We start from the raw sequence: 25,157 nt of genomic DNA, 5'->3' as shown, positions 1-25,157 counted from the left end.
GGACGGTGGTGTTGGTGGTGGTGGTGAGTTTGATGTCTGGCGGATAGGACCAAGTGGCTTCAAGTTGATCATGTTGAGTGGCAACAACAATGTGGCGCCTATTTCGCGGGCCTTTTTATTTGAGCCTACTGCCCAGCTACCATGCGCCGATCGGCCTGGCAGCCCGGTTGGCCGGTTGCAAGGTTGATAGTTGATGGCATCATGGGATAGTGTGGTGCAACGATACAAGCACACAACACAGCGCGATCCCCTTCATGCTCCCTTGGGAACTCGGGACACCCGCCAGCTTGACGCATGCACACCAAAGTCAATATAACAGCTCGAAGCACTAGAGTCACACACTGCAAACGAACCACTCCTCAAAGGCACGAACGACGCAACCCCTGCCACCTGCGCTTTCTGCCACTTGTCGGATGCGAAAAGATACTATCATACAAAGCCTAACTCTACACAAGTCTACGAAACACTCATGGGGCTGCCAGCCCTGCTGGCCCTGCCGACGTTCCAGGTCTCTGGAATGCCGCCAAACAGCTTGGGCTTGACGCCATTGACCAGGCCGTCGTTTGGCCGCTGGCCGCCGTTGAGCAATGACGTGGGGTCCCACACGCCGTCGCCGACGCGCGCCTTGAAGAACTGGCGCTTCTTCCGTCCGTCGCAGTCGTCTCCCTCGGGGGAGGACGATGGTTGGCGCTTGGATGCGGGGAAACCGTTCACGCGCGGACGGGGGTTGGGGCGCAGGGACAGACCTCCCTGGCGTCGTGCGCGGTTGGGACGAGCCTGGGCCGCAACGTCCGAGTCCGAGTCAGACTCCGAGTCGACGTCGCCGTTCATTTGCCTTTGACGGAGGAGCTCTGTAGAGGTGTTAGACAACGATGAAAACAACTACCACTCACTCTTGATCCGTGCGTCGAGGTCATTGTCTGGGTCGTCGTCCTCGTCCTCCTTGCTAATGCCCATGACTCTTGACAGAGGCTTGCTGGAAACCTCGCGCATCTGCACACCTGGAGCGTGGGGCAAGTCGCGCAGGTTCTCAAAGATGTGACGCTTGAGAGCCTCAATGTACTCGGGCGGGTTGTGGTCGTCGACGTTGGTCGGCAGCACCTCGAGCTTGTAGCGCGGGCCAAAGTACTCCATGTAGCGGTTGTAAGGGAGGTCCTCGGGGAGCTCGATGCCGCACATGATTGCAGTCTCCTTGGTCCAGGCCTTGGAGACGTTCTTGATGGTGTAGCCACCACCGCCGACCAGCATGGTCGGAATGTTGAAACTGCGCACAAAGCGAGCGCATTCGGCGTGGCCCTCGAGGGTGAGGTTGAATCCACCAAGCTTGTCACCGGACAGCGAGTCGGCACCCATCTGGAGCACAATGGCACCGGGGCGGAACGTCTCGATAATCTTTGCAATGACAGGCTTGAAGATGGTGTGGTAGGTGGCGTCGGTAATACCGTCACGAAGAGGGACATTGACCGCGTAACCCTTGCCGCGCTTGATACCGTTGTCCTGAAAAGGTCAATGAGTTGTTCGGCGTAACCTTGGTTCTACTTACGCGAACGTCACCGGTACCGGGGAAGAACTCTCCGAAACGGTGGAACGAGCAGGTCATGACGCGGTCGGTGGTGTAGAATGCCTCCTCGACACCGTCTCCGTGGTGGACGTCGACGTCAATGTAGAGTACACGCGGATGGATGCGGAGAAGCTCAAGGATACCGAGCACACTGCACGTCAGTTGAGGAGTCTGCGCGGCCCACTTACATGTCGTTGACGTAGCAGAAACCCGAGGCCTCAGACTTCTTGGCGTGGTGGAGACCACCCGCCCAGTTGACCGCAATGTCGGCCAGACCCCCGTTGAGTTTTTCGGCAGCACCGAGCGATCCACCAGCGGAGATGGTACAGAACTCGAACACACCCTCGAACGCGGGACAGTCTTCGCCAGTGAGACCTGTAGGATGGGTCAGCCGGTTGTTTTAGGGCCAGCATACCCACATCTGATACCTCCACCCGTCATTGCGTCGGCCGTCTCCGGAGTGACAGCCTCGAGGAGATCAATGTACTCGTCGGTGTGAAACTTTGTCATGTCGGTCTTGGTGGCTCGGCGTGGCCTCTGCACGTGCATGTCAGCGGCGTGTGGATGCGTGGGTAGAGAGCCACTTACAAAAACCTGCATGGCGCGGCCGCGGGGGCCAGCGAGCACACGGCGCTCCCACTTGACGGCATCCTCGAGCTCCTCGTCCATGCCCTGGGTGATGTCGTTGACAACACGCGCACCCTCACCCTCGGGGTGCGGTGCGTCGTACTCGTACTCGTCACAGAGACCATAGTTGCTGATGAGGTTGTGTGTCATACGGATGCGGTGGGGCTTCATGGGGTGGCCCAGGAAGAAGTGGTAGTTTCCGACATCGTCTGTAAGAGGGGTATCAGTACGGGTGGGGGTCGGAGCATGGGGATGGATAGCGCAGGGAGACGCAACAACACATACGGTCATAGTAGCTGAGGGTGGGCCTTGTCAGCGGGCGTGCCTCTCTGATGACAGATGTGTGGCTCTTTTGTACTTACTAGGCTACACGGCGGTTGGAGCGGTTGGGGTCGTTCAGGTTGGTGACATCCATGGGCTGGACCTTGCTAGGGTCTGCGAGGGAGGCCATGGCGGGGGAGATGGTACGGGGGCAGGGGGGTGCGATGGGTGTTGTTGAGCTCAAGACACGGGTGGTCGGAGAAACCCAAGCCGCGGGGGTGGCCTTTTGTCGAACTGCGAGTTGGTTTGCAAGAGGATGCGGGGGGTGCAGGCTGTGTTGGGGGATTGGATGCACACGGGTGTGGGGTTGCGTGGGAGGAGGAGCTGAGCTGTTGGGAGGGGAGGTTGTGGAAAGGTTGGGACGGGGGGTAATGGGATGAGAGAGGGGGAGACAAAGCAGTTGCCCGAACGAAGACGGCGGCGTCGGCAGCGCAGGCGGCGGCGGTGGTCTCGGCGCGCCACTTAGTGATGGGCAGAGAGCGGGGGGCAGATTGATTTGATCCCGTGGGTTGTACCGCCCGTGGGAAAGTGGAGAGACAATCGCCACCGGCCGGTTGAATTGACACGGCCTGCCCCGCGTGCCCCGATTGCCGTGACGGCCGCCTTCCCCGCATCGTCTCGCGCGTCCCACACCCAACAGAGTCATTCAGCCCCGGGTATCTCGCTCTCTTGGTCCATCAGTCGGATCGTCTGTCGACTCGACATCGCCACATCTCTCTCACATCTCTCTCTCTCGCCGTCTTATACTACACATTCCCCCTCCCGCTCCCCCACTCCACTCCACCCCACCCACTGCCCCCCCCCCCCCCCCCCCTTGCCCACCACCATGTTCTCCAGGGGCCGCATCAGGTTGCGCCAGCTCCGCACCGTCGGGACATGTCTCCGTCTCAACTCGACAATGACTGGCCCACCCCGTTCTCCAAAGGATGTACGTCCAAGCTATCGCGCAGGCCCCGACCACCTTGGCTGACATCGCTACAGCTCTATCACCACTTGTCCCAATATGTAATCGGACAAGAGGCAGCCAAGAAGACCCTCTCGGTGGCGTGAGTCGTCGTCATCAGACCCCTGCGCGTCCCCGAGTCGCCGCTCACCCCCGCAGTGTGTTCAATCACTACCGCCGTATCGAGCCCCTCGCAGCCGCTGCAGCCGATGAGCCACCTAGGCCCGTGTACACCCATGAGCCGGCCAACGAACAGCTCATCTGGGACCAGCCCGATGGTCCACCCCAACCTCGTACTACGCCGCCGCCGCCTCCACCACTGCAGAAGCCTAGCTTTGACGTCGACTATGAACGCACAAACGGTGTTCCCGACTCGACCCGCGCAGTGGGTGCCGGAGAGGACGGCTCGGACCCAACAGTCACACATGACATTCTGTCCCGCGAGGAGAAATGGGGTGAGTACAGCATTGACAGGTCTACTGCACGACTGCCCCCATGCTTAGACACAGCCCGTGGAGATGGCTACTTTTCGTCCCGGCGCCCGCCCACTTTGCTCTCCAAGATGAACCGTCGCGCTCGCGAGGCTGACTTGACGTCTTCAGTCACCAATGAGAGCGAGAGGCAGGCGCCACCTGATCCCCCGCGTCCACGCAAGAAGAAGCAGGACGATGACTGGAGGGCTCAGAACCAGCGCAAGCTCGAGGACGCGGCTCGCGCACGTCGCGCCGCCGAGCTGCACGAGGCCATGGCCAGTAATGGAGATCGCCAGGTGGACGAGGACCCAAACGTTACCGTCGAGAAGAGCAACGTGCTCATTGTGTAAGCTGGCACTGTCGGCTGATGAACTAACATCCCAGTGGACCCACGGGTACCGGCAAGACATTGATGGCCAAGACACTGGCACGTGCCCTCGACGTGCCGTTTGTCTCATGCGACGCCACAACGTATACTCAGGCAGGATGTAGGTCGAAGCGCTCTACATCGTGCTAACCTACCAGACGTCGGCGAGGATGTTGAGAGCTGCATTCTGCGCCTTCTCCAGGCCGCCGAATACGACATTGCCCGTACCGAGTGAGTTTCTGTGTCCACGTTTACACTAACTCTGCAGAATGGGCATCATTCACATTGACGAGGTGGACAAACTCGCCCGCCGTGGCGGTAACGAGTTTGGCACCTGGGGTGGCGGCCGCGACGTCGGTGGTGAAGGTGTCCAGCAAGCCCTCTTGCGTATTCTCGAGGGCACGACTGTGACACTCTCGGCCAAGGCCCCGCCCATCACCTCGACCCCACCATCGGGCAGCTCGTCCCACTCCAGTGGCAACAGCCCCGCAGGTAGCCCCAGTGGCACCAAGGCCGAGTCCAACTTTTCCGAGCCGCCCGGATGGGACCCGAACAACCCCATGAACCGCACGTTTGGCGCTGCCACGGGCAAAAAGGGTGTTCGTGAGGGTCTCCCCGGGTTCAACGGCGGCGGAGGTGCCCAAAAGGGCGACACGTTTGTTGTGGACACCAGCAACATCTTGTTCATCCTGTCGGGCGCTTTCGTTGGGCTTGAGGGTATCATCCAGCGTCGTCTAGGCAAGGGGGTGAGTTCCACGGCGACCCATTGTGTCAATCAATACTAACCAACCCCCAGTCGATCGGTTTCGGTGCCCCCCTCCAGGCTGTCGTCGCCCCGAGTGCACTCAAGGTTACCACGCCTGATTTGAAGGACTATGGACTGATCCCCGAATTCCTCGGCCGTCTCCCCATCCTGTCCTCGCTGCACGCCCTGGAGATTGAGGACCTGATCCGTATCCTCACCGAACCCCGCAACGCCCTGATCAAGCAGTACAAGACGCTGTTCCGTCGCTACGGCTCCGAGCTGGGCTTCACCCACAAGGCCATGCAGGCGATCGCCCAAGAAGGTCTGAACCGCGGCGGTGGCGCCCGTGGTCTGCGCGGCGTGCTCGAGGAGGTGCTTGTGGACGCCATGTTCGAGGTCCCCGGCTCGAGCGTCCAGCACTGCCTCATCACCGAAGGCGCCGTCAAGCGCCGCGAGCCAGCACTCTACTTTAGCCGTGGCAACCGACACCAGTTTGTCGAGGCGATCGAGCGCGAGGATGGGGTCCGGCAGCGGTCCACGCCCGCGTTTGTGGCCGACGAGGAGAAGATGCGCGCCGTTGGGTGAGCGGGGGAGATACCTGCCACGAGGACAAACACCAACAACAACACAATCATCAAATATCAAAGTTGTAGCAGCACGAGAGGTACAGAAGAGTAGTTGTAAAGTGTACGCATGCATGTTTGCATCAAATGGCTGGAGGCTTGGCTGCGACTGTGAGGCCACTAACGGGAGCAGTGGTTGCCTTGGTTGCCTTGGGGTCTGGTTACAGCCGCCGTCAGGTGCTCTCCCTGCCCCGACCTGCCACAACGTGCTGTCACACTAACTCCAGATTAGGAGCAATCTGTGTGTCGTCAATGGAGCAAATATGTACAGTACATCTTAAGAGGCAGAAAAACAAAGCAACTATGTACATCATCTCAAAGTCCGAGTCCGAGTCGACGACCTTCTCCTTGCCCTTGCGCGACTGCGCCTTCTTGGGTTGTTTGGCCTTCTTTGCCTTCTTGGCCTTGACAGTCGGTGCCGAGAGCTCGTCGTCCGAGTCGTCAATGAGCACGGTTGGGGTAAAATCGTAGACGGGCCGGGGCCTCTTGGAGGGACCTGCCTCGGCGAGGTCAAGGCCCTGGTCTCGAAATTTCCCGAGCTGGCCTCCAAGGTCGTCGTCACAGCTGTGGATGGCGTCGTCGCCAAGGTGGTCCTCGTCGTCCTCCTCGGTGGTAGCATAGGGTTTCCTTGCCTTCGTGGCGTCTTTCTTTGGGACCTTCATGCGACAAGCGCGCCTGTATTCACCACGAGTCAACTCGAGTGGCGGTAGTGAAGAAGGGATCCTTGACGATGTCCGGCCGTGCAGCTGGGGTGTCAGTAAAATGAAAGAGTTTCATAACTCACGCTTTTGAACCGGTAACCTCCTTTACCCAGCAACAACGACAGCGCCTTGAACGACAGGCCCAAATGCGCACTGCACGCCGAATTGTCAGCACCACATGCCTTCCGACCAAAGAAACAACCGGGGCTCTTTGACCTCTTGAAGGTTCCGAAGATAAAACGACTTTCCGTCACCCGCCCAGTACACGTCTGGTAATCCTTTGGCAAGGTACGTGTATAGTAACTGAATAGGGCGGGCAGCGTCGCTTTCCTCCTCGGAGTCGGACGACAGCAGGTACGCGGCCCCCGTCGACTGGTTTTGGGAGAAGCGCTTCTTGGTGCTCTTCTTCTTGGCGCTCTCAAGACGCTCGGGCTCCATATCGGCGGCCTTGTTTGGGTCGTCTCGCGGGTGAATTGAGGGTGGCTGTACCTATAAACCTGAACGATGGGATGCTTGGCCTTCGCTGTTTTCTTCCATGCGTATGTGTGGGCCTGCCGTTAGCCTTGATCCTCTAACTGCCAGCCACAAGTTAAGGCCTGATGTACTGCACTCACAGTATCAAATCCATAGTGACGGAGTATGCCCGTGAAGCCGGCCCAAGACACGCCGAGACCGTCGCTGAGGGTTAGCGTCCGTTACATCGACAGGGATGACTGACGCCATGGCATTGCAGCATTGCTTATCTCTGGCTCGTTTCGAATCGCAAAGGGTTGCAATAGTGGACAGGGTGCCCCTGCGCGTCCTGCCGTCGAGCTGGGGTGTCAGTCAGATAACAACGATATAACCCACCCTCTTGAAACGGAAGCTTTTACCAAGCAAGTTCACAAGAAGGGCGCGGGGGGGACATACCGACGTGCTGGCTGTATGGAGCGTCAGCATGACCGCACAACAACAACAAATGCAGCAGCGACTCACGCCAGCCGCGTGTCATGACCTTTGGCGAGTTCTTCGCGTAGAACGATTTGCCGTCGTCTGACCAGTACACGTTGGGGGATCCCTGGCAATCGATATGCGAGAGGTACTTGAACAACTTGCCAAGGGGAGGGTCGGCGCCGCCTTTCTGGAAGATGGAGAGGTTGGGCACATCGGCCGGCGTACCGTCCGGGCGGCGGTAGCCCTCGCGAGCAATCTTGTAGGGAATCTTGGCTTGCTCCGCGACGTACCCCTCGCGGTCAGGCATGGGTGGAGGAGGTACCGAAGCGGCCAGGTGAGGGGCATACAGGTCGAATGGTTCGTTGGCGAGTCTGGCCTGAGCGTCGAGTACGCGCTGCAGAGCACCAGCGGCAATGGCGGGGTCCATGGTGGCGATGGGAAAGAGTGGGTGTTGATGAGGTGTGACTTGCTCTTAGTGTGGGTGTTTGTTGCCCGTGGACGTGTGAGCGCGTGAGCGTGCAGTGTGCGGTGTGTGCGCCCTTTGCGCCCTTCCCTCTCGACCTGCTTCGATTCCTCCGTCCTTTGGCGTGAGTGTGGCAGTGTGTGTGGTGCCGTGTACCGTGTGTGTGGCAGCCCGTCGGCATCAAATACACCGGTATTTAAGCTGTTATTTCCGTATTTATATCTTGGCTTTGCATTCACCTTCATTCCCACAAGTTCACCCATATGGTCATATGCTGGCCATCGCCGATCGTCGACTTGCCCCTCTCTTATATTTACCCACACACATCCACACACTACTTACTGTACATACCTCCATACCCTACGCCCTCCGCCTCCACCTACACCCACACCCACACCCACGGCACTCGTGTAACATGTCCCTGGCCAATAATCCGGCTCTCCAGTTCAAGATGTACCACACGTACTATGAAGAGGGCGTCAGCCATGGATGTGTCCAGTTTTTGCGCGACATCGCCACAGCACCGCGCGCACAGCTCTTCGTGAGGCTCCGCGCTAAGCTCGATATCGGCGACGTGACCGGCGCGTACCTGATCCTCCGCGAGTTCGTTTCCGACGACGACGTGGCGAACATCCAGTCTCGTGCCACTAAGAAGCCCCTGTTTCTCCTCCCCAACTCGAGCATCCCCGTCCTAGAGTCCCTTCCGCTCTACAAGTCGCTTCGTGACGCTCACGACTTCCTCATCCGCAACGACGGCTTGAAGCTCCCCGTCCTTGCGCTCTACGACCCACTTTGGCGTCCAGGAGGTAGGTGCCAGCATCTGTATCCTCCGCTAAACACACAGCACTCCAACATTTTTGTCATCATCTTTCACCTGTGTTTATCGTACAACAAATCCCAGCTCTTCAACAACCCCCTCGTCATGCGCGCCTTCTACGGCTTCGTGCACGGCCCCCCACCGTTCGGCTTCCCCGGCGACGAAGCCCCTCAGGAATTCTACCGGCATGTCATTGAGCTGCCTCCCGTCCTGAGGGGATGGGTGTCAAACAAGGTCAACGACGACCGCCGCGGTGTCCTCCAGGACGTGAGTATTAGTAATAAACCACGACTAACTTGCAGATCTCCACAGCCTGGCTGGAGGACAACAACCACACCGTCCCCCCCCTCGCTCCAGGCATGTCTACCTATTGAACGAGTTCTACAGGCAGTGAGTTGGCTCGGCGGCAAGTAGAGCTAATTCCCCTAGTGATGGTCCCCACCTCCTGGAGTTTGAGGAGCTTCCCGCCAATCAGCAGACCGTGGTCGAGGCGTACGTTGACGAGCTCGTGGAAAGTGGCATCACTTTCCAGCACATAATCGCCGCGGCCGTTATCTTTCACGGCACGATCTACCGCATTGGGGAGATTCGCGACAAGATCAACCAGCGTGAAGGTGATGGCAGCCTTGCTCGCCACCAACAAACCAGCGCGTTTGTTGGCAAGCTCTACAAAACTTGCCACGGCACTGAGGCTCTCCATGAGCGTCTCCTCGGCGACGTCCGGTTCAACTTTGCGAAGCACGCGCCCAGCACTCTCACCTGGCATGCGCTCCACAAGGACGGAACCCACAACGAGGTAGGTCGAGCCCTCCTCGAGCAGGCCGGCAACCGGCGTGGCTGTGTCGTGGGTAGTCAAACGGGAGACGAGCTGACATAGCAGGTTCCCGGGTGCATCAACTCGATCGACAACCTCTGCATATGCACAGGCATGACATCCGCACGTCGGGCTGGGCTTACGACCCCCTGGGACTCGACCCCTCCAACCCCATCATGTGCGGGGTGCACTTCACCAAGGCGACCATGCTAATGCGGTGAGATCAGCGAAGTTTATCATACGTGGCACAGTTGACACCCATAGCCCTAGGGGACTTGCACTGTCCGCGGACATCACCAAGGTGCTCCTCTCCACCGAGTGCGACGGTCAAGTCAACACGCTCCTGACCGGCGGCTTTTGCGTGACTGTAGGTTTTGCCCGGACGAGGGTATTTTCGGCATATGGCCTGTGTCCCGGACCCCTCAGGCCAGAACATCCTGGTCTGCGACCCATGTGCTCGTTGGTGGCGCACCCAGATGCCCATCATCGAGGAGGAAGGTGAGCGTTTCACTGGCTATAGATATTGCTTGATGCTGACGACGCTTTAGGTCTCCGCGCTCTCGACCGCGGCGAATTCGTGACCGAGTTCACCACTCGTCACTGTACGCCCGCCGACTGCGCGACGGCTAGCCGCTCCAACTGCTTGGTGCTCGGGTACTACGGGTACGCCATCCAGGAAGGTCTGCCCTGCTGCCGCACCTGTTTCGAGGATGGAGACGTTGCCGTCTTCAGCGGCCCTGTCGAGTTCCTTCGCGATCACCCGCTTGCGTCCTCGCCACCTGCTCCATGCCGCCGTCCTCCGTCACGCGGTGAGGATCTCGCACACCATTGTGCCAGGAGGTGAGTTGCAACAGTGTGATATGGGAGCTGACGATGACAGCAAAGCTCACCGTCTCATGCGCTCGTTCCGTTATCATCAAGTACCTCAACCTCAAGAGGACCATGTTGCCCATTGCTATTGCGGCCATCCTGCTTGAGGACATGTAGCATAGTCTCCACCATTGCATTGAAGTTGAATGATACCTTTGTGTAAATCGGACAAAGGGCAGCAGGTCTGCCGTGCTGCTGTGTTTCAGGCGCTTTACCTCACGAAGTCTGTAGTCTATGTACTGGATGCATATGTACATGAACTGCGTCATACTCTTCTCATAAGACATCAAACTCCGCTGATAAGACATGCATGATGTTGTACATACGACAAGCGTACAGGGGTGGTGGTGCCCTTGAACCTGCGGAGTCTTTTGCTGCTTTGGTCGGGAGCAGGATCCCGCAGGCGTTTACTCAAGATAGCGTTCCTAGTGCCCACAAGGAGGGCACCATCTTGCTTGGCCTCGGTCCTCTTGGTCGCGAGCTCACCAGAGGACGACAGCAAGCGACGACCAGCGTTCCAGAGCTTGACAACGTCGGCGACCGTCCAGTGACGCCTCTCTGCCCATTCTCGGACTGCGGCGCCCACGCCGAGGTCCTCCCATCGGGCAGGGGCGTATGGGTACGCACCCCAAGTGAGCGCAAGGGTACGCATCAGCTCCACCAGTGAAATATCGGTGGGCTGACGCCGAGGCGAGGCAAGAAGCGAGAAGGAGGGAACCATGATGTCGCCGTACAGGCCGTCGACTGGGTTGATGCCAAGAATAGTCTTGGTCATGGAGCCCGTGGCCCAGTTGGCGCCGCACTCGAGGCGGGCAAGGGCGAGGGCGGTCGGGGAGGTGGCACGGCCCGCGTGGAGGACGGCGGCGACAAGGTGCTGCTGCCCGTTGACCTAATGTGTGTCAGCGTGGTGTTCAAATAAAGATGGCCAATCACTTACCTCGACAAACCTCCAGAACAGGACAGCGTCAAGCGCCGGACGTTCGACGGACATGCGCGCCATCCGCGCCGCGGCGCAGCCGCTCTGCTTGGCGTGGTCGACGCCAAAGGCATCTTGCACAGCCTCGACCGAGTGTTTCCGTGTGACGAAGTTGCGCTCTTCTGGCTTGAGGCCGTCGAGCTCGGCCTGCTCGGCCAGGAGCTCATCGCGGGTGCCGAGCATGACATGGTAGGTCATGTTGAGCACTCCCGAGTCGCCACCCAGCTGCCACTTTGACGCGACGGTAGTCGTGGCGTATGGTCGGGGCTCGTCAAGCTTTCCGAGAGCCTCGCGCAGGATACGGAACTCCGCCACCATCGTGGCATTCCGGCCAAACGAGGGGAGGTCCGTCTCGGCGGGCAGCGGCGAGGCGACTTGGAGACCGGCGATTAGTGGCGCCGAAACAGCCAATGCGTCCTGTGCGAGGAAATCGGGACAGCGGTTCGGCAGGTCACTCGCTGTGATGAGACGGTTACCGCGCCCCTGCGCATGTCCCTCTCCCTGCTGGTATGTGAGGCGGCCCCACAGGAATGCCTTGGCTGGAATCCAGTCAGCGGTGTTACAACTGATATGAGGCCCATTTACGCACTGTTGTCCGAGATCGCACCGTCTTTGGCGGACCAGAACATCACCGCCTCCGAGGTGCAGGACAAGACCCGGTCCTCATCGCAGTGGCCGTTGAAGACCACCACCATGAGGCCGGGGTTGCGCTGGGTGAAGACCAAGATGAGGTGAGCGAACATCTTGTACGCCCAGACGCTCTTGTCGACGGCCTCCGCGCAGTCGATGTTGACGACGCGCAGTCCTTTCGGCTGACTCGCCAACCAAGGGACCATGTCGTCGGCCTTGAGCGCGAATGCGCGAGTGGCGTGGGCCACCGTCGTACGCCGCGACGAAACGCTCCGCTCGACAGTGGAGACGAGGTCCAGGTCGGCCGGGGTCGGCGCGAACGAGCCGTGGCGGTTGACGACAGCCTCGACAAAGTCGACGAGGGAGGTCAGCGCGCGGGCTGCGAGGTTTAGCACATTGACTTCCTCCGCTCCAAAGTGTACTCACTCGACACGTCCGCTTGGCACGTTCGGTCGGCGTCCCTGAGAGACCACACCGAGTTGGGGGCGACCACAGCGGTGTAGATCTGGACACGCTGCTCGTAGTCTACAGCGATGCCAGACGAAGAGACTGGATGGTCAGCGGACTCGTTCTGTGGCAGGCGGACGTACCACGGGCATGGTGGGGACGGGGGCGGAAGAAGATACCAATAACTTTGCCTGAAGACTATCAGCTTGGGGTTTTGGATACTGGACATGAACCACCTACCCGACAATTGGCGCATCTCCGAGGGAAGGTTCTTGAGCTCTGGGTACCAGTCATCCTCGCCCGATATCGAGGTCGGGGATGCACTGAGCTGGAGGCGCTGTTCCTCCTCGTCCTCTTCGTCGCCCCACTCGCGGCGCGTCTCGCTGTAATTTGGGTGGATGACGTTGTGCCCAAGTGTTGAGACAATGTCCTTGTCCAGGCCCTTAAGGTCACTGATGACTAGAGGAGCTTGCCTTAAGTCATCGTCAATGCCGATGTTGGGGCAAAGTCGGCTGGTTGTAGGCATTTGGGAGCCGTGGTGGGTGATGCTGGTGGCGGAGAGGAGCTTGGAGTAGGCGGAGCAAGTACGGGTAGAGTGAGCTGAGGAAATGGTGGCGATGATGAGGGTTGGGGTGCAACAAGAGCGTTGATGAGGTAGGTGTGCGCTGTGGATGCTGGATGGGTGGTTGGAAGAGTGTAGTGTTTGGGTCTTCTTCATCATGCAGGCAGAAGGGAAGAGGGGAGATGGGGGTGCGTAACCCCCTCCCCGTGCTAGCCGTGCCAGCGGTGTCGGCTGTGCTGGTGCCTACACAGAAGCCACAGAGGCCACAGATCACAGATTACAGATCGCCGAGCTTCTTTCTTTCTCCACTGAAATCCTGCCTTTGCGCCACGGAGATCTTGGCCACGGGGCCACCAAAGAGATGTCCGGCTCAGAAGCTGGCCTCTTCCTTCTTTCTGAGGTCATGCCGGGCTTTCCATTTGTGATGTGCGTTGTAAGAAGCGGTTCAGAACACCCGCGCATGTCCCATCCTCGTCGCAATATTCCACTGTGCATGGACAGCGGCAAATGATATGTACATGGACCCTGCCTCACATTGGTCAACATTCTGAGGGGCTCAGCACAGCAGCACGCTCGAGCGTGATCGCTCACGTCTCACTCGGCCCCCATAGCTTTTCCCCATGGACATTTAGCGTGGGGTCCTCGGGTGGGAGGCCTCGGATGGTGAGCCCTTGGCGAACCGACCCGACGTCCGCTGTGGCAGGGAAAGCAGATGGCGCCAGTTCCCAATCGGCATCTCTCCGTTCCAGAATTGTGAGTGATGTCGGTACTACTGCCCATCTTCTGCGATCTGCGATCCCTTCACGACGGAGACACGATTGATCTGCCACAGCCCTCGCCGAAGAACTGCGGTATTCGCCGAATAGAGGAGGCAACGGAGCCGGTCGGAGGCGAGTCACAGGGACGTGGCCAAGGCCATGCAAAACGTAACACCAACGACATGCTTCTGTCCTCTGAGAACTGCCCATCCCCTTTCCAGAGACTGGCGGTGAACGTCACTGGAAGGTGGCGGGCCACAAAAAGGGCGCAAAAAGGAAGTAAAAAAAAAACAAATTGCAAAAAAGCACTGGTGCCACGCGGCGCGGGAACAAAAGAATTGCAAAGAAGTTACGAACCCAAGATACTCACGCACCCGGCTCCATGACACCCGGGGAGATGAGGACGACTGGCCGTGCCCCAGTACACGTGGAGGAAGAAAGGCCCTTCCACTCTGACGGGGGCGACGTATGTCGTAGAGCTTTTGAGGACGGAGCCCTGTCCCTCCTGTCCCCAAGATCCCCATGCCGGTGCGGGTGCGTCATCAAGCTTCCTGTGCCATCTTCTCCATCTTTCACGCTTCCCCGACAAGGAATGCTCTGGGGTCGGGCTAAGAGAAGTGGACACATATGGATAGCCCTCACATCGGTCTGGAAGGCGACGTGCCCCGGTTGGCACCTGCCCAAAGTTACTCCAGGCCCACTGGGTGTGGGGCGGAGGATCCGTGGGAAATGACATTCATTGCTGGGGAGGACGTCCATGGGTATCGTGGCTGTGGTGCGTGGGTCGGATGCGTGCTTGTCGCATCGTCACGCTCCGTCCACGCCCGTTTCTGCTCGTACAAGTATCAAGTCGGTGGTGCGCCCAAGGTAGCGCCCAAGTGTGGCGGTGCCACCGACAACATTCCATTCTGTCACGCCAACGCCAACGACAAAAGCCGTCACCCCTCACATCCCAAGATCTAAAGCTCCACAGGTGCCCATCCTTCCATCTGGCTATCAATATTTCTTATTCTTTTTGAAGTGCACATCACTGGTCGGCTTTGCGGCGTTACATCACGGGCACACGGCCTCGTTTGTCAGCACACTCCTGCACCGCCCCGGCGAACTTTGATCTCTGAGGCCACCGCCTGCGGGGTTTAGAGTAACCGGAGGTCTTCCGATAGCACAGTCTCCGAGGCAGTAAGTGTTGTTCCGATAGTCGGAAAGTGTCTCGATATATAGAGTTGTGCGGTCTGGCTTCGTTCCCTCCAACGTTGGATCGTTTCTTCTCCCACTGACGAGTATCGAGTACCCTCTAGTACTCTATCACCGTCTGAAACCACACCGTCCAACATTATCATCATCCACATCGTCGCTTATTATCCACCCCCCATCTCTTCTTACATTCGTACCAATCCTCAGGCACACTATCGATGCCACACACCCCCACCACCTTCGCACACTCGGCGTGCAGCATCGACGACGACCTGAGGCAAGCTTCCCTCGTCGCCAACCAGCTCAAGGGCCCTGACCAGGAGGTCACGTCGTCACTGGGCTACAACGTCGTCCACCCAAACTACGGCGAGATCCGTGACGAGCTGAAGAACCTCCCCTCCGAGATGCGTCACCTGTCCAGTAAGTCTTCGATCAACATTGTCCAAAGCCCAAGGCTGACAGTCTTCAGCCACGGCTTTGGGAGGCGAGTGTCATGACCACCCATAGGTGACCATATTGCTAAACATTTCAGTGCTCGTTGTGGCCACGTTTATGGCGCCGAGGCGTCCAACGGCCCACGGTATGTCGCCCCACGCAGGTGTAAGACGTGACACAGCTAACAAACAGTTGTCGTGCACGGCATCAAGGCAAACTTCCCCGCCCGTGTTGGGCTGTACCGTGGCGTTGTTGCCCCCAACTCGGTGTGGGCCCTCAGAGGCCTCGACCGCACCTGCCAGGCGGACGTGTCCAGTGAGTGAAGCCTTCAGACACGGCCTAACACTGCAGCGGCCGTCCTCACCTCGCTGCTGTGCTTCGTGGCGTCGGTCATTGCACTTCGCGGTACATTCGCCCCAACGATTGCCGATGTGCCAAGGGCCACGACAATCTGGCGCAGCAACACGTCGCTGCACACGGTCGTCGGCACCTCGGTCCAGGCGTTTGCACTTCCTTTCACGGATATGCTCGCCTGGGTCCGTCGACAGCCTTACACTCGCCAGATTGTCGTCATCGACTGCGAGGAGGCGGCGGATACCTGTGTCGTGGCCCATGCCAAGTTTCTCAAACGAATCTTGGCATTCACGGCACGCAACGCTGGTCTCGCCGTGTGCTTTGTTGACGAGCTGGTCCCGAGGGGAACGGCGCCGAGCGACAAGGCCCCCGCCTATGTCCTCTTCACGGCCGAGGAGCCCACCGTCCCCGTCGAGCGTGAGTGTCTCCTGCTACAAGATATGTGCTGACCAAGCAGTCAAGAAGGAGCTGTGGTCGCGTGGCGTGTTCTACCGCGAAAACGGCTATGCGTCCGAGTGTGGCAAGTGGCTCATCTCGTCTCAAACCCCTGCCGACCGCTCGGCGTCGTTCTTGCGCCGAGACGCGCACGCCGTGGCCGACCCTATCACGCGGGCCATGGAACACGCGGTTCCCGTGGACGTGGTTCCTTCGCGCGTTGAGGGTCTCGACCAGGTCCTGCCCTTTGGCCGAAACGCGTCCATGGCCGTGCAGCTCGAACTTCTCGACAAGGCTCTCGCCGAGCTCACCCAGCCGTCCCCCTCCGCAAGCTCCAGGGTCGGTCTGCTCCTTCGCCAGCACGGCAAGCTCAGTCAGCTCCAGGTGACCTACCACGTTCTTCTGGGCTCCGATGACGAGACCCTCCACCGTCAAGGGGAGCTCGATTCGATTCCCGAGAACGAGCGTCAAGGTGTCACCGATCAGCACACTGCCGGCGAGCTCCAGGATGCATTCGGCCTGCTCCTGTCAAAGCAGAGCAACTGTGCGGCAACGGTGCTTGGACGGGCTATGGTTGAGCGACCCGACCTCTCGTCGCTCCTTTACTGGACGACAGTCGAGGTAGGTTGCCGCTCTGCCCCACGTAGCGGTGCTAACCATATTTCAGACCGCTGGCGGCGAGGAGCTCATCTCGGCCGTCCGCCACACCGGTGACCCCACGTCGCCAACTGCGCTGGCGGTGATCCGACGTGATCCCGAGCTCCGCCACACCGTCACCTTCATGACCGGTGTCCAGCTTGGCGTCAACGAGGACGGCACATACGGTTCGATCTCCATTCCCAAGATCCGCTCCGCGTCTCCGTCACGGCTCCCTCGCTCGCCACCAATTGAGACGGTTGGCGATACCGCTCTGCGTGCGATCGCAATGGCTCTCGCACGCATCACTCCGCTTGCATGGAGCTCTGGTCGACTTGACAGAAAGCTCGAGATCATGACTTGTGCCACCTGCACTTGGACCTTGCTTTCCGCCTTATGCAGTGGGTGGCAATCATATTGCGGTTGTGCTGACACAACAACAGCCCTGACTCACTGGCGCTCAACCTCGAGTTCGCCCAGACCCTCTTGCAGCCTTCATGTGACCGCCAACTGCGAGCGCTCCTTGGCGCAAGGTGCATACTGCTACACCGATGGATGCCCGAATGTAGGACTCTTTGGTGTGGCGAAGTACCGCGACCCATCGGGTCCCATCTTCCAGGTGTTTTTGTCGTGTGATGATTGGTTGAAGGCGCAACTTCTTCTCCTGCAGGCAGCCAGTGAGTTACACATAGTTAAGCCGGGGTTCTAACTTGTTCTCAGACAAGAAAGCGCACTGGCAGCCTCTTTTCAGAGTACCTCAGTCCCCACAGTATCCCAGTCAACTGCCCGTGTGGCCACCCCTGCGCCGCCAACGACCGCTTCAGCGCAAGGCGACTGCACGACATCTGAGAAATAACTGTGCTACGCTTTCTATTTTCGATGAATTTTATGTCTTTCTAAAGCGATTTCAATGCACCTGACGGCTCCCCGTGTGCGGTTTCCTCTCCACCTGGCCACCTGGGTGGGAAAACACAACAGGGTCCGTTATCGTCTCACACAGTTTGACCTGGACGACCTGAGCGACGCAGCCGCCCATGCGCCGACGAGATTCGGCAACGCCCCGTGGTGGCGGAATTGGCGACAGCCAACAGCTCTTGATCTTTGAGAAGGCTTTGTGGCCTTGTGGATGCACCTTTCTGTGCCCATCGCACACTCGGCCTACTGGGGGAGGTACATACACATGGGGTGATGGTTGCCCTGAACTGGCAAGTAGATCACTATTCACGATGTCATGGTTGGGGTGTTGCGCCATGGTTGTGCTGGAAAACACAATATTGCCCCGATGGCGGATGAACTTTACGGTCGCATGGGTCATAGTGTGTTTCTCAGAAGGTCGCCAAGTTTCCGTTGCCCTTTGCGCCCCGTGCTCGCGTGCTTCTGAGGATGTCACATGTCACATGGCAGGCGCTGGTAGGACGTAGGTTCTGGCTGATACCAAAATGCACTCGCGTTGATCTCTGATGTCTGACTTGTTGTTGGCACCATACATCACTCGACAAAACATAACCACAACCATGCCCCTCGACGTCGCTGCGACACAGAAGCGTCTGGACGAGCTGTTCGAGCTGTACGGCCACAAGACGGTTGCCGAGAACCGCGCCCGCGTCATCCTCCCCAACCAGCCCGAGCCATTCGACAGGGTGGCGTACGTCCGCGCCGAGGCCAAGAAGGTGGACGACCTTGCAAAGTATGGACGTATCGACAAGACGACCGGCCGCAAGATCCCGCCACCGGCCCTCACAATCTTCATGAAGGGTGGAGACAACAAGTTCGCCGCTCTACACTACTATCTGACGAACCCGCCCCGGCTGCACATCAAGGGCGCCAAGTGGATACAGGATGGCGCCGCCTTCTCGATCCTCAACGAGCCAGAGGTGACGGAGTCCATCGCGTGAGCCATCTCGGCGGACGGAACGGACACTAACCCCCCAGTGCTGCCCTCGGAATTGCCACTTGGAACGAAGTCACTCAGTTGCTTGATGCTTGCGAATTTGCTAGCGTGAGCCTCACCTACAAAGCCAAAGCTGATGGAAGGCCCATACCTACAGGTACAGCCCAACGGGAGCTACGGGTGGACGCTCTACGTCAGTGGAGACGTATGTCTATAGCCACTCGGACTTCACGCGCAGTGACCCAGACAAGGCCGCGGATATCAACGAGCAGAAGTTCAAGGCCATCAAGAGCGCAAGCAGTGCCGCCACGAACTCGTCCGAGAGCATGGGCACCGAGCTTGCTGTCGACGTTGACGAGCTTGCCATCTCCGACGACTTTGAGGAGGCGCCCAGCTCGTCGAAGGGCCCTTCTGCCAAAGGCAAGGGCAAACCTGCGCCCAAGGAGAAGACGCTTTGAAGGCATCTGGAAGGGTTGTACATAGACGGATGGAATGTTACTACCGATTCACATGAGACAAAGCAGTCATGAAGAGGTACCCGACCCACTCGTCACCGACGTGCAGGAGCCAAAATCGGCATCAAACCAGTACCGAAACGCTAATGGAGGACAGCTACATGATCACATGGTACTTTGTTTCATCATGTCTACAATGAAGGTGCGAAAAAAGGGTCCAAAACATTAGCTTTCATTAGGGCCGCGCCGCATTAGCAAAGTGTAATAGGTGGTGTCGCTAACACTGGTCTTGAGTCGCCTGTTACTGACACTCCTCTGAAGGCGCGCACGCGCGCACATGTGTGGTGATGCCAGTCGCATCACCCCGTGTGGGCTGCTAGTTTGCATACATTGTGTGTTTCTCCATTGATCCTAAAACACACTGGCGCAGTGGTACATTGCTACCTTTGCATACATTTGCATAAGTAGTGTGTTTCTCCGTGGGCCCTAAAACACACAGGCGTTCTGGTATATTGCCAGTTTTGCATACGTTGTGTGTTTCTCGGCGGGTCCTAAAACAGACAATCAACGCCGTCGTCATCATGGGCGGGGTAGTATGTTTTACAGCGATGGGACTGGGCGCAACGAGGTGACACGACAATACGACAATGAGCCGCAGCGACATCCTCTTTCGCTCTTGCTGATCAAATACATATCCATCGGTACCTCACAGCTCACAGCCCTATTCCTCTATCGGCCTATTCTCCCACCCAACTCCTGCCTTTGCATCCAACTCTGTCCCCAACCCACACCGACCCGCCGGAGGTCCCACGAAGGCTCCCCTCCTCCCCTCTCCATCGTCGTCAATCAAACCATAGCCAGTCCATGAGTCCCCTCTTTCTGGCTCGCCGGACTTTTCTTTACCAAATGGAGAGGTTACGAAACCAGCTGCCGGCGGCCAGCTACCAGACTCCTGTAAACAAGGGGTGCTACTGAGAAGACGGGAGTATAATCACAACCGCTCTCATGGCAGGAGTACAAACGGTGCAACCAACACAACTGATCCCACTGGCTTGACTAGCAGGGCTCGCCAGCCACTGCAGCCATTGAAGCTCACGACCGCCATGACTTGCGCAGATGCAACCGGCTTTGTTCGCTGGGATCCGAAGGTCCACAGCTTCTTGCCTATTAGGCACCTATCTCCCCGGGCCACGGACGGCCCCCGAGCCCTCGACGCCACGGTCGGCCAATTCCACTTGCTGCCGCCGGATGTTCGATTTGCACCCGAACAAACTTGTAAAATGGCGCCGCACGTGACGGCTGCGCTTTCTTTATTTTCCTCTTCGTGGCCATGGAAGACGCCAGCAGTTCCAGCAACGTTCGGCTCCCTGGCGATCAGTGGGGAGCAGTGCCGTTAAAGCGGGGGAGGAGGACCTACAGGTACATACATACCAGAGTGGGAAGACGCTTGCTTATAAGCTCTGAGCAAACTGATCATGTCGAGTGCGGCTGTGATCGCTGTGATCCGTTAGTTGCCGAGGGGTAGAGCTACAGATGGCTCATGGCTGTTGCTCTCCATGTCGGGGCAAACGTAGCAGGCCGGTGTACCGGTGTCAAGTTCCATCTCATCTCATCTCCAATGCAAGGCCGACGAGCAGCACGTGAGGACGCCACGTTCAGCCACATTAAGCCACATGCTCACATGCAAGCCACCTGCTGTCCTATAATGCCCCTTGCAACACGCAGAGGCTGCCCACATGCCTGCCCCATAAACCTCCTCGGCTCATATATCCGACGCGTAGGCGAGCACACCGAGGCTGCTCGTCTGCTGGTGTCGGGAACATACGGGCGACACCCTGTGTATCGGTCCATGACACCGGCGGGGGTGGTGGAGAGGTTCTCTTGGCTCTTGGCGGAATGACATGTCACTGCTACTGTGGTACTGTGGCCTGTGGAGCGCAAATCGGCGATTGACCGCTTGGTTTGCAGCCTGCACCATGTTCCTCGATCTCTCAATTGATCAATTGGCTTGGCACCACCGCGATATCACCAATGGGATCGTCTCTCCACCAACACGGGGCATCATGGCCCACCCCCACAGCCCCCACGGCGGCCAAGTTGTCAGTATTTCCGGGGAGGCTGCCCCAGATCGACATTTTGGGCATCACCTGATGCTGTCTACGCTTCCCAGGTTCACAAGTGCGCAGTGCGTAGCTCGTCCAAACGTGAGGTATTGGCTGGACCTGGACATCTGTACCCTGTCAATGCCGGCGTTGAGACCAGAGATGACTGGCCCGTCACTTTTTATAGCAGCCTCCCTATCGACTAGCAGGGAACTTGGGTAGGAGACGCAGTTCATCCTGAGTCAAAGCCCGCCGTTCGGCCGAGTCAGGTTGTGGCGCGTCCGCCTGGCATCCATGTCCTGATCAGCTGACGACGTTGCCGCCGGCAGGGTTCATTCAGGCAACGTCACATGTTAGCCCTCGTGCACACCGGTTTGCGGCAATGAACGGCACGATCGCGCAGCTGCTCCACGCAATTTGCCTCTCTGCACACACGAAAAGAGACCTCGGAACACCTAACGCGGCTTTCTAGGCCGGTGTTAACTGCTGTCCCTGCCCGCAGGCTCCGCGCACCGCCGCGTGCGATCCCGTCACCCCGTGGACCCCACCTCGCCCCGTCGCTCAGTCCGTCGCTAAGAACGTCGTGGTTCGGGGGCCGCTTCGGGACTAAGGGGGCCAGCCGGGGCTTGCAAGAGGGGGCCACGGACCAAGACGACGGAGCAGGAGGGGCCAAGACGCAGCAAGAGGGGGCTCACGAATAGCTCGGGGCACCTGATAAAAGCTAGAGAAAGTCCCCATGGGTTCTTCTTCTGTCACCTTCCCAAAACCTCACACGACACCAGCGGGAACCACTCCCATTTCCACCCACAGCCCACACAGGCTCACCTTTCCACCTTCCTTTTCTTTCTTATCTCCAGCATCATGGGCGGCGGTGGTGCTGCCCCCGGCGGTGACGATGTTCTCGCCCACCACGGTCCCACTGGCTTCCGTGGCCTCTTCTCCAACGGCAAATCGCTTGGTATCGCCCTCTTTGCCTCCCTCGGTGGTGTGCTCTACGGCTACAACCAGGGCGTCTTCGGCCAAGTGCAAGTGATGGCGAACTTTGAGGACCGCTATGCTGCGACAGTGAGTTGGGATGCCGTTCTAACAGGTACTGACACGAATTAGCTGGCAAACGGTACGACTAAGGGCTTCCTCACTTCAATTCTTGGTACGTACAAATATGACTGTCACTTGGAAAGACGCCTAAACTGACAATGCTCTCCAGAACTCGGCGCATTCGTGGGATCCCTGATGGCTGGTCCCCTTGCGGACATGTACTCTCGCAAGGTGAGTTATTGGTGACACTGGGAGTCGCTTACACATTTCACAGTACTCAATTTCGGGTTGGTGTGTCTTGTTCGTCATGGGCACTGCGATCCAAGTCGGCGCCAACTACAATGTGGCGTGTATCTACGGTGAGCTCCTTTATCAAAATCCGTACCTTTTGCTGACTCTTTCCTTTCAGTCGGTCGTTGGTTTGGTGGTATGGCAGTCGGTGCCTTGTCCATGCTGGTCCCCATGTTCAACGCAGAGCTGGCTCCGTCCGGCATCCGTGGTTCGCTGGTCGCGCTCCAACAGCTCGCCATTACCTTTGGTATCCTGATCTCGTACTGGATTGGCTACGGAACTGTGCGTGCACCCTCACTACTTCTTCACAAGCTGACAATCGCACCAGAACTACATTGGCGGCACAAGCTACGACTCAGCCACTCATACCGGCCAGTCCGAGGCATCCTGGCGCGTCCCCCTTGCCATCCAATTGATTCCTGCAATCATCCTCGGCATCGGCGCCCTCTTCATTCCTTTCTCCCCCCGTTGGCTCATGCTCCGGGGACGTGAGGAGGAGTGTCTCGACACCCTCGCTTATCTGCGTGATTCTCCTGCGGAGAATTATGCCGTTCAGTACGAATTCCGCTCCCTTCAGGCGGAGCGCCTGGTGGAGCGTGAGGCCGCAAAGGAGAGGTACGGAATGGACGAAGTGACCTTCAAGGTGTCGTTGCTCGAGTATAAGAGGCTCTTCACCACTAAGGCTCTACTCCATCGCCTGTTTATTGGAGCTTCGGCACAGGCACTTCAACAGTGGACTGGTATCAACGCAATCATCTACTACGCACCGAGTGAGCAGGAACAGAAGATGACAACACTGGGTATGGCTTGTGGCTAACATTTCTCCAGCCGTTTTCGAAGGCATCGGATTGACCGGAGGGTCCACCTCGCTCCTGGCGACTGGAGTTGTGGGCATTGTCAACTTTGTCTTTACCATCCCGTAAGTACCGCTGAGTGGGGGCCTTGTTGGAAGGTGTTGAACAGTTGGAGTGGATTGTGATAGTGGCCACTATACGTGCGCCCGGAATGATCGGCGCCAGGCACGCCACAGTCACCACCAATCGACTCAGTCGCCACTTTCCCAACGTCCCCCACCCTCTTTCACGACATATCCATGCATAACCCTCGCTAAACCCCACAGTGCTGTCCTCTTCGTAGACAATGTCGGTCGTCGCCCCCTTCTCATATGGGGTGAGGCCAATATGGCTATTTCCCACGCCACTGTTGCCGCAATTGTCGCCGTCTACGGTGGAGACTTCGGACACCACAAGACAGCTGGCAACGCTGCAGTCTTCATGATCTTCTGGTACATTTCAACCTTTGCCTACACGTGGGGCCCATTGGCCTGGGTGGTGAGTAGTTCACAAACATACGAAGAGTAGGAGAAAAAAAAGCTGACATGGGCAGGTTTCCGCCGAAGTCTTCCCTCTCGACATGCGCGCGAAGGGCATGTCTGTTTCCTCTGCGACAAACTGGATCATTAACTTCACTGTAGCACAAACCACCCCTGTTATGTTCGACAACATTGGCTACAAGACGTACCTCGTCTTCATGTGTTTCTGTGTGGTGGGCCTGCTTTATGCCGTGTTCCTTTTGCCGGAACTCAAGGGACTTTCCTTGGAAGAAGTGGACAACATCTTTGGCGACAAGTCCGGCTCCGAGGATGCGCTGCGCCGTGAGCGCGTTGCCAAGCAGATTGGCCTGGACAAGCTGGCCCACCATGTTCAGCACGCGGAGGACCCCGAGCGCGGACTCAATGGGACTCACGGGTCGGATGCGTCCAGCGACCACGCCCAGGTCGCCCAGATTTAAATCACCTGTCATCGCCTTGAACTATGCAAAATGTCATCCCAATCCAACGTGTCGACCTGGCAGTTATACAACATGTGCTTGACGACATTGCATTGTCCAGATGACCATTCGTCTGGATTTGTAGATTGTACAAGATGCAGAAATGAGTTGGGAGCTTGACCGAACGGGCGGCAGAGTGGCTTCCAGTTTGAACGTTGGGCTGTACGTGGAGTCCCCAGGTGGCGGTAAATCCACTGGTCTGCCCTCTAAACACTTTGAGGGCACATTGCAACTCCAGCCAAGACCGGTTAGCCTCTCAGCAGCGTGGCAGCTGACCTGTTCGCGACAGCCAGGCCAACGGCGTTTTCCGTTTGCCTTTTGGCAAGAGTAGGAATGTAGGGTCGCTGTTGGTTAAGAAGAAGAATCAACAGTGAGTTGAGAAGGGCTTGACAGCTGAAGAGACGGAAGTGAGGCAAGCAGGGGGACGCGCTGGGTGAGAGGTGTGGTGGTAACATACGGGAGCAAACGTCAAGCAGTTGAGGTGCACACGGCATCAAAAATCGAGTATTTAAGTTTTAATTTCCGTAATTATTTTCTTCACTCTGTATTCTTCCTCAGTCCGACAGCACTATCCCATCTTGGGAGGAAAAGGACCTATATCATAGAACAACAGGGTAGCCTCACCCACATCCACAGAATCACAAAGCATCGTTATCCATACTCTCCTCCTTTTTTGACTCGCCGTCTGTTTCAACAGCATCAAAGCCGCCCTCATCACTACACCTGCCACTCCGGGCATCGCCTCGGTGCCAGTATGTACACCTTAACGCCACCTTACTTACCACATTCCCGGCATTGTCGCGGTCACTCACACCACACACGACTAGTCTATGCCAACTTGGGCAGTTACAAGACTTCCACCGCT

General features: G+C 58.0%; 8 protein-coding genes across 8 annotated transcripts; 5 read left to right on the top strand and 3 right to left on the bottom strand.

Moving 5' to 3' along the window:
• Positions 1–456: 456 nt before the first annotated feature.
• EHS24_006254 (uncharacterized protein) lies at positions 457–2,639 on the bottom strand (the record flags this gene model as incomplete). The annotated part of the gene is made up of 8 exons (XM_028621726.1): positions 457–851; positions 894–1,497; positions 1,544–1,712; positions 1,750–1,936; positions 1,981–2,098; positions 2,150–2,397; positions 2,474–2,484; positions 2,551–2,639. 8 exons carry the CDS (start codon positions 2,637–2,639, stop codon positions 457–459), a joined length of 1,821 nt encoding a protein of 606 aa, XP_028478178.1.
• A 696-nt stretch (positions 2,640–3,335) lies between these two features.
• EHS24_006253 (uncharacterized protein) lies at positions 3,336–5,622 on the top strand (the record flags this gene model as incomplete). The annotated part of the gene is made up of 8 exons (XM_028621725.1): positions 3,336–3,437; positions 3,491–3,555; positions 3,612–3,907; positions 3,956–4,271; positions 4,310–4,413; positions 4,451–4,523; positions 4,561–5,038; positions 5,089–5,622. 8 exons carry the CDS (start codon positions 3,336–3,338, stop codon positions 5,620–5,622), a joined length of 1,968 nt encoding a protein of 655 aa, XP_028478177.1.
• Positions 5,623–5,743: 121 nt separating this feature from the next.
• EHS24_006252 (uncharacterized protein) lies at positions 5,744–7,721 on the bottom strand (the record flags this gene model as incomplete). Its single annotated transcript, XM_028621724.1, has 9 exons — positions 5,744–5,817; positions 5,883–5,899; positions 5,970–6,406; positions 6,445–6,514; positions 6,654–6,844; positions 6,976–7,039; positions 7,080–7,174; positions 7,271–7,281; positions 7,337–7,721. The coding sequence occupies 9 exons, from the start codon at positions 7,719–7,721 to the stop codon at positions 5,744–5,746; spliced, it is 1,344 nt and encodes a 447-aa protein (XP_028478176.1).
• Positions 7,722–8,172: 451 nt separating this feature from the next.
• On the top strand, positions 8,173–10,375 carry EHS24_006251 (uncharacterized protein; the record flags this gene model as incomplete). Its single annotated transcript, XM_028621723.1, has 9 exons — positions 8,173–8,841; positions 8,877–8,935; positions 9,004–9,418; positions 9,455–9,462; positions 9,501–9,605; positions 9,653–9,755; positions 9,820–9,886; positions 9,937–10,197; positions 10,269–10,375. The coding sequence occupies 9 exons, from the start codon at positions 8,173–8,175 to the stop codon at positions 10,373–10,375; spliced, it is 1,794 nt and encodes a 597-aa protein (XP_028478175.1).
• A 99-nt stretch (positions 10,376–10,474) lies between these two features.
• EHS24_006250 (uncharacterized protein) lies at positions 10,475–12,837 on the bottom strand (the record flags this gene model as incomplete). The annotated part of the gene is made up of 7 exons (XM_028621722.1): positions 10,475–10,483; positions 10,596–11,147; positions 11,196–11,773; positions 11,824–12,243; positions 12,291–12,413; positions 12,455–12,502; positions 12,552–12,837. The coding sequence occupies 7 exons, from the start codon at positions 12,835–12,837 to the stop codon at positions 10,475–10,477; spliced, it is 2,016 nt and encodes a 671-aa protein (XP_028478174.1).
• Positions 12,838–15,043: 2,206 nt separating this feature from the next.
• On the top strand, positions 15,044–17,541 carry EHS24_006249 (uncharacterized protein; the record flags this gene model as incomplete). The annotated part of the gene is made up of 8 exons (XM_028621721.1): positions 15,044–15,245; positions 15,358–15,405; positions 15,453–15,579; positions 15,721–16,031; positions 16,072–16,670; positions 16,717–17,086; positions 17,129–17,362; positions 17,411–17,541. The coding sequence occupies 8 exons, from the start codon at positions 15,044–15,046 to the stop codon at positions 17,539–17,541; spliced, it is 2,022 nt and encodes a 673-aa protein (XP_028478173.1).
• A 658-nt stretch (positions 17,542–18,199) lies between these two features.
• Positions 18,200–19,034, top strand: EHS24_006248 (uncharacterized protein; the record flags this gene model as incomplete). The annotated part of the gene is made up of 3 exons (XM_028621720.1): positions 18,200–18,576; positions 18,618–18,769; positions 18,823–19,034. The coding sequence occupies 3 exons, from the start codon at positions 18,200–18,202 to the stop codon at positions 19,032–19,034; spliced, it is 741 nt and encodes a 246-aa protein (XP_028478172.1).
• A 2,960-nt stretch (positions 19,035–21,994) lies between these two features.
• EHS24_006247 (uncharacterized protein) lies at positions 21,995–24,253 on the top strand (the record flags this gene model as incomplete). Its single annotated transcript, XM_028621719.1, has 9 exons — positions 21,995–22,198; positions 22,241–22,283; positions 22,341–22,402; positions 22,446–22,530; positions 22,581–22,744; positions 22,791–23,232; positions 23,291–23,381; positions 23,583–23,793; positions 23,849–24,253. The coding sequence occupies 9 exons, from the start codon at positions 21,995–21,997 to the stop codon at positions 24,251–24,253; spliced, it is 1,707 nt and encodes a 568-aa protein (XP_028478171.1).
• Between the last annotated feature and the right edge of the window lie 904 nt (positions 24,254–25,157).

The sequence above is a fragment of the Apiotrichum porosum genome (assembly GCF_003942205.1).
Source record: "Apiotrichum porosum strain DSM 27194 chromosome Unknown scaffold_3, whole genome shotgun sequence".
Taxonomy (NCBI): Eukaryota; Fungi; Basidiomycota; class Tremellomycetes; order Trichosporonales; family Trichosporonaceae; genus Apiotrichum; species Apiotrichum porosum.
Note: the sequence above shows the minus strand (reverse complement) of the source record. Positions and strands in the feature narration are given on the sequence as shown.